This window comes from Mus pahari, chromosome 14 (genome assembly GCF_900095145.1).
Source record: "Mus pahari chromosome 14, PAHARI_EIJ_v1.1, whole genome shotgun sequence".
Classification (NCBI taxonomy): domain Eukaryota; kingdom Metazoa; phylum Chordata; class Mammalia; order Rodentia; family Muridae; genus Mus; species Mus pahari.
The window spans coordinates 45,778,930-45,789,964 of record NC_034603.1 but is presented as its reverse complement, the minus strand read 5'-3'; the positions used below and the strand labels follow the sequence as shown (position 1 = coordinate 45,789,964).

The 11,035-nt window shown below is 52.3% G+C and overlaps 1 protein-coding gene across 3 annotated transcripts in view; it reads right to left on the bottom strand.

The window, feature by feature from the left end:
• Positions 1-276: 276 nt before the first annotated feature.
• Flot2 (flotillin 2) overlaps positions 277-11,035 on the bottom strand; it is a 26,283-nt gene continuing 15,524 nt past the window's right edge. The window contains exons 3-12 of one of the 3 annotated variants that reach the window (XM_021211523.2): positions 7,941-8,031; positions 6,552-6,642; positions 5,518-5,641; positions 3,372-3,490; positions 3,155-3,268; positions 2,935-3,054; positions 2,638-2,852; positions 2,050-2,233; positions 1,619-1,768; positions 277-1,518 (exon numbers count right to left, since the gene is read on the bottom strand). In XM_021211523.2, the coding sequence (XP_021067182.1) occupies positions 1,480-1,518; positions 1,619-1,768; positions 2,050-2,233; positions 2,638-2,852; positions 2,935-3,054; positions 3,155-3,268; positions 3,372-3,490; positions 5,518-5,641; positions 6,552-6,626 (1,140 nt within the window). In that variant the 5' untranslated portion in view covers positions 6,627-6,642; positions 7,941-8,031 and the 3' untranslated portion in view covers positions 277-1,479. The remainder of the gene's footprint in view (positions 1,519-1,618; positions 1,769-2,049; positions 2,234-2,637; positions 2,853-2,934; positions 3,055-3,154; positions 3,269-3,371; positions 3,491-5,517; positions 5,642-6,551; positions 6,643-7,940; positions 8,032-11,035) is intronic. The other 2 variants (XM_029546324.1, XM_021211522.2) reach the window with 2 other exon arrangements.

The window sequence follows — 11,035 nt, the reverse complement described above, 5'->3', positions numbered from 1 at the left end:
GGAAGGAAAGAGGAAAGAGCAACCCTGATGCCAAAGTGGTTATGTGGCTGGTTCTTTTTTTTTTTTTTTTTGGTTTTTCGAGACAGGGTTTTCTCTGTGTAGCCCTGGCTGTCCCGGAGCTCACTTTGTAGACCAGGCTGGCCTCGAACTCAGAAATTTGCCTGCCTCTGCCTCCTGAGTGCTGGGATTAAAAGTGTGCGCCACTACCGCTCGACATGGGCATGTGGCTGGTTCTTGGTCCCTACTTTCTCTCCTCACAGAATATACAATGAAAGGTGTGGGTATAAGAGGTCTTTATTTTCACCAGAGGGGGACAGGCAGTGGGGTAGTGCAACATCCGAACCCTGGACCAGACATGCAGCATTCACATGCAGGACAGCTACATAGGCCGGGCAGGGCCGGGGTGGGGACAGGGCCCATGGGACACCCTTGCACCCCTACTAGGATACCAGGGCACTGGCCTCTTCTGCCACCAGTGGTGCAAAGGTGTCGAGTATTTAGCTGCTTCCCATGGCTAGAACCCCATTATTCTGGCCAAGAAGAAAATGGCATTGAGGGAGTGAGGTTTGGCCAGTCTGCAGCACTTGATTCTCTTAGGGTTGGCACAGCCCTGCCCCCCTGGGAGAGCTCCATGCACTAGCAGGAAGAAGGCCTATAAACCTTACTTGTCCCCAGCAGAGCTAGACATTGACCCCAGAAAAACTTAGTGGGATCAGACTAAGACCCACTCACCAATCAAGGACAAGCCAAGGGAAGGGATGTCCCTGAGCACAAACAGGGCTTCCTAAGGCAGTAGTAAGCTGAGGAAGCTGCTATAGACAGGAGGCCTTGCTTCTGTGACTCTGTGGTGCAGGGGACAGGGGCAGGTATGACAGCAGGCCTGGGCCTCGGCGTGTCAAGGGCATTACTCTAGGGCCAATAGGCCATGGTCACTCAGGCCTCAAAGGGCAAGGGCGTGTGGGTTGTGGGCTCCTCACAACAGTGTTCAGCGCTCGGAGATTCAGACCAGGAGAGGAGAGTGGTGTCCTACCCAGGACCCTCGTACCCATGCTGGGCTCTGCCAGGGCCAGGGAGGACAGACAGATACATGTAGAACTTGAAGGCACCAGGATTCTGAGGAGCAGCGGGGCCACTCCTCACAGACAATGATTATCACATACAACTTCAACTTCAGTTAAAGTAGATGATGTGTGTGAAGTTGGGGAGAAAGGGGAGAGAAACAGCTAGCCAGAGTAAGAGGCACATATGGCGGATGAGGAGACAGGCTGGATGAAGGTGGCATTAATGTGAGTGCGTGGAAGAGAGGAAGAAAAGGCAGACGGGAGAGAAGGGAAGATAGTCAGAGATGGCCTGAACACGCAGCACTTCTGGTCCCTACAAAATAAGGCACCAGAGTCAGAAATGTTCTCGCTGTCCCTGTGCCGTTGAAACAGGCGCTGGAAGGGCAGGCAGCTGCTGGAGGCTGTGTGTGCAGGAGCCTCACACCTGTGCACCGGTGGCGTTCTTGATCAGGGGTATCTGCAAGGGTGACAGATGGTGAGGGCTGCCGCCCTGAAGCCACCAGCCTCTCCAGTCTAGGCTGTCTAGGGATTCCCACCACTGCTAGGAAGGTGCATACCTTTGAGAGGTCCACACCGGTGAGGGCGTGCACAGAGGCAGGTAGTTCTGCTAGCAGCCGGTTCACTTCTGATGTCACCTTACTGTTGTCCCCACTGAGAACTACAATCTCATCGACTTTAGTCAGGGGCGCGGAGATCTTGGCGGCAATCTAGGAGATGGGGTGTTTGGAGGGTTTAGTGAGAGACGCTGCTCACCTGTCCAGCCCACTTCCCCACTCCTTGTTCCACCCACCCAAAGCAATGCAGGCAGCAAGGGGTGGCCGCCGACAGCCTGGGTCTGCAGGTGGGATCCTGCCTGCCTGCTGAGGGTTTTCCTCACACCCTCCAGCTGAGTGTGGAGGTTACCCACTGGGCCCAGGGAGATCCTGGCACTTGCCATTGGTCAAGCAAGGAGGCTCTGAGTACGAGCTTGGGTGGGAAGGAACCTCACCTGGGGCAGGGCCTCCAGCACCAAGGCCATCTTGGCTGCATCCCCATACTTCTGGTAGGCCTCAGCTTTAAGCTTCATCCGCTCAGCCTCAGCCTTGCCCATTGCCTCAATGACTGCTGCCTCTGCCTCCCCGATTTTGCGAATCTTCTCAGCTTCTGCTTGCGCCAAGAGGACTTGCTTCACCCTGAGGAAGCCCAGGACACGCAGTTCAGTTAAGAGACGCTGGTGCCTTGAAATCTTCCCTGGGGCCCAGCATACGCTCCGACTCATTCTGATGGCTGTCAGGGATGGGAGACATTTGAAGGCGATGCCCTGTCCTGCTAGCTCTTGTGGAACGAAAGCCACTAGCTCCCAACTCCAAGTGGGAGGGGTCTAACCACAAGGCCCTTTGTGCCAAGCACTATCCCAAGGAACCCTGGACTCTTAACTTATTGAACCCCCCAGACGACATGCCTGGGGGCTGATCTGCTTTGCAGGGAGGATCAGACTTGGAGAAAGGGATAGCATAGCTTCCAAGTTGTGGTGGGGCAGTGGAGAGCTCTCGTGACAGAGGCCTAACCAGCCTGCCTCCTGGGCCCAGGCTCTCACTTTTCGCCCTCAGCAATCTGCTGGATGCGGTGGGCCTCAGCCTCTGCAGGGCGGCGAACGGTGGCGATGAGCTCCTTGTCGGTGCGGAGGATCTCCTGCGCCTCCACGGCGATCTGCTTCTTGCGCTGTACGACCTCAATCTCAATCTCTTCCTGTCGGATCTTCTGCTGCTCGCGGGCCCCTTGCAGCTCATAGGCCAACTGGGCCTCAGCTGTCTGGAGCAGGAAGATTGGCACGTGAGAGGGCAGCCAGCACACCCTGAGTCCTATCTATGCCTGGGGACCTCTGGCTTCTCACCTTCATGTTGACCTCCTCGCTGAAGGCTGACTTTTGAAGCTCAAAGGCTCTCTTGGAGTCAGCGATCTTGGTGTCTGCCATGAACTTCACATCTAGCATCTCCTTCTTGCACTCGGCTTCCTGGGGATAGCAAGGGTATAGTGAGGATTAACTGAGGGAACCACAGCCCCATCAACCCAGAGCTCCCTCCCTACAGGCGTGAAAGAGAAATGCTACATACCCGGATGCCTGCGTCCCGTTCTGCCTCTGCCACACCAATGTCTGCATCTCTCTGCACCACAGCAGTCTGTGTCTTGCCCAGGGAACTCAGATAGTCTACTTTGTCATAAACATCCTAAGGAAGGAAGGGGGGCCGTTTGTCCTAGGGAACAGCCGTAAGGACAAAGGGTGCCCATCTTCCAGGCGCACCCAGGGTCGGCCCCCCTCCTATACCTCACCTTGATGGTGAAGCTGAGGATCTCGATGCCCATGCGGCCGACATCAGGGGCCGCCACTTCCCGCACCAGCTTGGCAAACTGGTCTCGGTCCTGATAAATCTGCTCTACAGTCAGAGTCCCTGAGGGCCAGAAAGATCATCAGCCAGTCCCCAGAGGCCTAGCCAGCTGGGAGAGGGAGGTATCTGAGGGCACGCCTGAGTGCACACGAGGGTCACCAGTCCCCAGAGGCCTAGCCGGCCGGGAGAGGGAGGTATCTGAGGGCGCGCCTGAGCGCACACGAGGGTCAAGCAGTCTGAGCTGGATCTTCCTGGGCTTCTTTCAAGTGTCTAACCTTGAGCTTCCTCGTGCTGAATGAGCAAATATGTCCCAAGCAGTACCAGACACCTGAGTAGTCTGCCATCTGCCGCTTCAACGACCTCCTGCGCAAGTCCTCACTTAAAATTAGAATTCTAAAAATAGGGGCTGGTGAGATGGCTCAGTGGGTAAGAGCACCCGACTGCTCTTCCGAAGGTCCAGAGTTCAAATCCCAGGAACCACATGGTGGCTCACAACCATCCGTAACAAGATCTGACTCCCTCTTCTGGAGTGTCTGAAGACAGCTACAGTGTACTTACATAAAATAATCTTTAAAAAAAAAAAAAAAAAAGAATTCTCAAAATAAATACATTTTATTTATTTTTATGTGCACTTCATTTAAATTTTAAATAATTTATTTACTTTTATTGTATGTGCATTGATGTTTTGCCTGCATCAGGTAGTTTATGTCTGTGTGAGGGGGTCGGATCCCCAGGAGTTACAGATGGATGTGAGCTGCCATGTGGGTGCTGGGAATTGAACCCAGGTCCCCTGGAGGAACAGCCAAGTGCTCTTAACCACTGAGTCACCTCTCCAGCTCCTAAAATTTTTATTAGTATTGTTTTTTGTATGTTTGTATGTGTAGGTGCACATGTGTGTTCAGGTGCCTAAAAAGGCAAGAGGTCAACACTGAGTGTCACACCTCAGGCACAGTCTACCTTGTTTTTTGAGATAGGTTCTCAAAAAGTCACCATAAAGTGACCATAAAGAGACTGTTGCTGGGCAGTGGTGGCGCACACCTTTAATCCCAGCACTCAGGAGGCAGAGGCAGGCGGATTTCTGAGTTCGAGGCCAGCCTGGTCTAGAAAGTGAGTTCCAGGACAGCCAGGGCTACACAGAGAAACCCTGTCTCGAAAAACCAAAAAAAAAAAAAAAAAAGAGAGAGACTGACTGTTGTTGTTGTTTGTTTTAAATGGTTTTTCCATGTAGTTCCAGCTGTCCTGGAACTTGCTCTGTCGACCAAGCTGACCTCAAATTCACAGAGCTCTACTTGCTTCTGCCTCCCAAATGCTGGGATTAAAGGTGTGCACCACCACTCCTAGCATGTGCTGGCTCCTCTTATATTTAGGTTCTGGGGCTAGAGAAATGGTTCAGAGGTTAAGAGCACTGGCTGCTCTTCCAGAGGACATGGGTTCAATTCCCAGCAGCCTGATGGGGGTTCATAACCATCTGTAATGGGAACTGAGGCCCTCTTCTGGTGTGCATGAAGTCAGCACTCATACACATAAAATACATAAATAAATAAATCTTAAAAAAAAAACAACAAACCCTTGGGGGCTGGAGGGATGGCTCAGCGGTTAAGAGCACTGACTACTCTTTCGAAGGTCCTGAGTTCAAATCCTAGCAACCACATGGTGTCTCACAACCCTCTGTAATGAGATCTGATGCCCTCTTCTGGAGTGTATGAAGACAACTACAATGTACTTACATATAATAAATAAATCTTTAAAAAAACAAATAAACAAAAAACCCTTGGGTTCTGAGGATGGAACCTGGGGTCCCCTTGCTTGTAGGCAAGCACTTTACCATCTGAACTATTTCCCCCAGTCTTCCTCTTTCTGTCTTTCTTTTTCTCTTTCTCTCTTCCTTTCTTTTTTTTCTTCTAGCACTGGGGATTAAACCCAGGGCCTTCTGCATGCTAAGCTTTATCACTGGACTATACATTCAGTCCACTTTGAGTTTTGAAATTAAAAACTAGAAAAATGTTTTACTCAAACCTCAGTGGGACAGGCTCCCAGCCTAGCCATGCACATGTTCCTGGCCCTGGCTCAGAGTCTGGGCAGGGCCTCACCAAGGATAGAGCGTAGATGCCCCTCCAGGGTCTGCAGTACGACGTTCTTAATGTCCTGTACATTCTTGCCCAGGAACTGTTCACAGGCTACAGCCAGGAGCTCCTTCTCTGTCATGATCTTCACCTGTCAAGGACACAGAGACACCTGAGCCAGCTGGAAGGCAGATGGAGGCCCCAGGCCCCAGGATGCAGGGGCTGGCAGTCTTGTCTACCCCTCGTCAGATCTCTTGGCCCTGGAGCTGTAAAGGGGCTTCTGAGAGCTGGGGAGGGAGATCTGCAGCACAGGGAGCTCCTACAGCGAGGATTCTGTCTTCAGGGGCCCTGATTCCCACACACTTGGGGCTCATCCTCCCACTCCTCCAGTCCACTGCCCCCACACTACCCACCCTTTCCCACCTTCCTACAGAGGGGAGACTCTCAGGCTTAGGGGCAGCGAGTATGAAAAGGACACAGACAGGCAAATGGAATTGCAGAGAGCAGACAGGGTAGGAGACAGGATGCAACCCACAGTGTCTCTGCCTCCGCAGGTACAGTCAACTCCCATGTCAGAGACTACGACAGGTAGATAACCTCACTGCCCTGTGAAGCTGAGGTGGCTTAGGGTGGGACCCCCTCCCAGGCCTCAGCTGAGGGAGAGGAGCTGCAGCCTCTGACTCCTGGAAGGCTTAGAGGAGGCCAAGCTGCCTCTGCCTCACAGAAGCTCTTCCTCTGGGCCACCCAGAGAACAAGGGAGGCCTGAACCCTGTGGTCTGTTGTGTCCGATGCCTGTAAAAAATGAGTGTGGGTTAGTGAGACAGGAGACCTCAGCACCGGTTTTGTCTTGAGAGGGCCACTGAGGAGAGAAAGTGTCTGTTAGTTCTGCTGGGTGGCCAAGGGGCCAAGTGGGCATGTTCCAATGATGATGATCCTGCAGTAGAGGTGACAGGAGTTTTGGAGAGAGACATCCCCTGGTTGGTGTCCTCTCCTCCCCCCAAACCCCAATATGGGGACGAGGCACCTCAATGGACATGCGTGGGGCTGCTGAGTTACTATACCTGGGCGACACCCGTCACAGTTAAAGCTACCCCCTCGGCCGTCTCTACGTCCTCACAGCGGGGCTGCAACGTCATAATCTCTAGGGAAATCCTGCCAAGAAATGCAAAACAGGGGCATGGGTCTAGGGGCCCAGGGCTTGGGGTGTGGAAGAGTCCAGTACCTCACTGCCCCAGCTGGGACAGACCAAAGTATAGAGGAGTCTTCAGAGATATGTAGCTGGCCATGTGTACAAAGATCAGGGGGGTGGGGTAGGAGCAGGTGGCTCTAGGGGAAGTAGGAAAAGGGGTGGCATATGTGTGCGTATGTTCTCTGTTCATCATCCCGGCTTGAACTGTGAGTAAAACAAGTAAGAGGTTGTGGTGGTGCTCTGGGGCCGATGGGGACAGGGAAATCTATACAGTGAATGTGTGTCCTAGGACAGAAAGCATGTACTGGGACTCCAAGTGTCATGAATGGTGTGCATGGGTGTTATTTGAGTGTGGCCCAGGGGTCCCTACTTACTCCTTGGATACTCAATGCCCTTGGGAGGCTATCTAGAAAGTTCTGCTTATTGGGCAGGCATGCTGAGGGTATGCCCACTGCTAGGCCAATATATAAATACCCCTACACTTGCCCCTTGCCAGGGAAGCTGCCTGGCCTCTTTCCTCTGGAGGGGGCTATGACTTGAAGGACACCCTAGGCAGGTCGCATGGGGAATGCAGGCTGGGGTTACACTAGCATATTGATTCTAGAAAGAGCTGTTGTGTACCAACAACCCAACTACTCATTGTTTTCCTAAGCTTGAAAGATGCCTGGGCACTGTCAGAGGGTTCAGGTATAGTGATGGTGGAGGAGGCAATGGGGTTGCTGAGGGAAGGCCACACGGTGGGGGAGGAGGTTCTCCTCCCTTACTGGTGGGCTGGGTAAGGAAGGGACGCTGGAGTTTAGCCCGAGAAGTCCACAGAGCAATTAGTGTTGAGGAAAAGGAAGGGTAAGGTACTGTTTAAACCTCTCCAGCCTGGGGAGGTGCTGGTCGGAGCTTCTGATGTTGGAGAGCCGACAGGTGAAGTGAGGATGGGGAATCTGCACAGCGCAGGCCAAGCCCTTGGAACTGCTCAGCAATCTTGCTAAGAACAGGTTCACCAGCTACAGGTGCATGGTGCCCCCTGGGTGACCGGGCAGAACTCCCAGAATCCCTTGAATGTCCTCTACTTGTAGTCTTAAGGGGCAGTGGCAAGGAACCTGGAGAATCTGCCTGAATCTACCCTGGCACCCGGAGCAGCAGAGAGGAGGGAGGGAAGGAGGGAGGCACACACTCAGGAGGAGAGTCCATCCGGCTTCTGCCTGCCAGGCCCCTCAGGGCAGGAAGAGAAAGTTAGACATAGAGGAGGAAGCAGGTGAGTTATTACCTGTGCAACCCCTGTTACGAATAGCGGGACCCCCTCCGACGTCTCAATATTCTCACAGCGACACAGGATGGTCATAACCTCCAGAGACAGTCTGAGGAGCAGCCAGGGCATAGGGAAAGGTAGGGACAGGAAGGGTGGGAAGGGACACAGTAAACACACATAGTGGTTACCAGATAAGCACTGATGCCTGATATATTGCCGCACCGTGTGGTGCTCTCAATCATTTCCACCCACCCAGGCCAGCACAGTCTCAGACTGTAAGAGAACACAGGTACCCCATGCTGGCTTGAGGCTTTCTAGCCTCTTGTCTCTAATCCTCTCCATGGAGGAGCTGCGGGGCTGGGGGAGAAGTCTGCTAATGTCCAGGGCCAGGGCCGAGGTCAGGAGGCCTATGAGCAGGCACCCAGGTTGCAACAGCATCATTCTTCTAAGACATTCCTGCCATAATCTAGGGAATTCAGTCTTATCTCCACCCTCCTGACACAGGAAAACCTGTTTGCAGAAATTAGGATGAGGTCGCTACTCTGGGAATTAATAAGCCATAACAAGCAAATATTCGGGGTACAAACAAACAAACAAAAAAACAACAACAACAACAACAAAAACAATTTAGATCCAGGAAGCCCCAAAGAAAGTTAGGGATGTCTGACTGGGAAAGGGGATCAAAGAAGGCTGGGACAGAGAGAGTACTTAAGCCAGAACAGTCACAGGGGTGGACCTGGAATTCTAAAGGTGGCCACGGACAAAGAAAAGAGTACTAGCTAAGAAAGCAAGCTATGTTGGTGGTCCAGGCCTTTAATCCCAGCCCTTAGGAAGCATGTGGATCTCTGAGTTCAAGGTCAGCATGATCTACAGAGTATGTTCAAGGACATCCAGGGCCACACAGAGAAACCCTGTCTCATGATGGGGTGGGGAACCAATCAACCAACCAACCAACAACTAAAGCAAGCAAGAAAAGAAGGTGGCCATAGGCTGTTGCTCACTCCAGCCATATGTGTAAGTACAGGGCAGTGGTGTAGGCAGAGGCAGGCCATAGATAGTGTGAATGGGCTCCTTAAACCCAAGGAGGAGAAAGCAGAGGCTGAGAGTAATGGGGCAGAAGCAGGTGGATGGGATGGGAAGACTGGTGAGAGACAGGCAACACAGAACTCCCACCTCATTGGTGGGAGAGGCTGGGTTCATAGCTGCAGCCTAGGTCTCTAGCCATGCAAATGTTGCCTTCATCTGACCCCTTAACACTGGCACTCCTAGGCCTAAGAGTACCTTTTACATTTTCATTTTCAGTGCTAGCAGTGGAACCCAGGGCCTTGCACATGCTTGACAAATGCTAAACCACTTTACCCCAGTTTGACCTGGCTCAGACAGGAACCCACCAGAGCTTTCTTCTGGGAAAGGAGAGAAGGGAGGAGGAGGGGGAGGAGGAGGAGGAGGGGAGGGAGGGAGGAAAACAGGGAGAAGGGGAGGCTGCAGCTCAGAGGCCAGAAGTGAAAGAATTACTCAGAAAAGGGGCAAAGAGCTGCTCATACAAGGGCCTCAGGAACGCTGAGGAGGCAGCAGCAGAGAAAAGCAAGAGGATTCTCTGAGCCTGGGGAAGAATGGCTGACAGCACAGCCGGGTCACATATACCATGGCTGTGCAAAGTTCTTCAAAGTGAGGCTGAGTTAGATGTCTGATTCTCTTCTCTGTTTTTAAAGATTTTTAAAATTTATTTTTATATGTACAAGTGTCTGCCTGCAAGTATGATATATACCACGTGTGTGCCTGGTTCCTAAGGTGAGAAGAGGGCATCAGATCCCTGGGGCTGGAGTTACAGATAGCTATGAGCTGCTATGTGGGTACTGGGAACTGAAGCTGGGTCTTCTGCAAGAGCAACAAGTGCTCTTTCCACTGTGTCAAACCTCCCCTGCCCTGCTTTTTTGAAATAGTCTATAGCATAGCCCGCCAATTGAGAACTCTCTAGCCCAGTTCTATACTGAACTTTTATATCTAGCCTCTTGACCATGTCACTGCGCTAGGCTAGGGAAGTAAAGGTGCCAGGCTATGGAGATGTCCCAGGCGAAAGTTGCAGGTGAAGACTGTTTACCTGGAGAGAGCATGCTGATCTTGAGGTCAGCCTCATTCCTAGAATGAGGTGTAAACCCCTCAGCTTTCACTCCCTACCTGTCAGGGAGGCCCAGTCTTCCTGTCTTGGAGCTCCGTGGGGGCAAGAACTAGGAGTGGGAGACCTGAGATGAGGAGGACACAGGGCCATTGCCCTAACAATGGTTACCCACACAGCACCCATTTCTGGCCAAGTCCAGCTGTCGGAGGCTGGTGTGTGGGTTCTTTGGAAGCTGTTCCTGTGTCTTCTGGCAGGCTAGGTGATCTAACCAGGTGTGACAAATTGATTATAACACTGTTGACCCTGGGAAACAAAGAGTCCAGCAGCATCCCATAGGTGAGAGAGCTAAGGTGAAAGGAGAAGACAGGAGAGTGGAGGGGGATCCTGGGAATCGGTGATTGTCACGTGTCACATCCCTCAACTTTAGTATGCCCCAGACACCAGCAACCTCAAGCACCAGCAACTTCACACAGACATGGGGCTCTCTGCTGACCGGTGGGATCTGGGTGGAGGGGATTTCTGCTGGAATTTCTGCTGCTGTCCCTTGGGATACTAGCCCTATACGTCACCATGAGGAAGGGGTTACTGATAGATCAGTGGCTGGACTGCTTCTGGACTGTGGGTAGTGAGGGAGCAGGGGAGGTGGTACCCGGCCCTGTGCTGAACTCTGGAGGCACCAGCAGGGCCAGCTGGAAGTGAACACTCCGGGAGCTGAAGCTTCCCTGCCTTTATCAGGCTTCAGTCTGGAGAGTTGCCATACTGACTTAGGATTCCAAACTGTCTTAGCAGGCTCCAGCAGGAATTTCTTACACCCCTAGACCCTGCTCTAACCCACCGTTACAGACCATGTCTGACTGTACGTCTATTCTGACTCTTGTCCTTGTCAGAATTGTCTCAAGGCTCGTATAGGAGAGGATGTATGTAGTTTTGCCTGATGCTTCCTCCTTCCGTATACTCCTTTCAAATACAATTAAGACTTTTTTTTTTTTTTTTT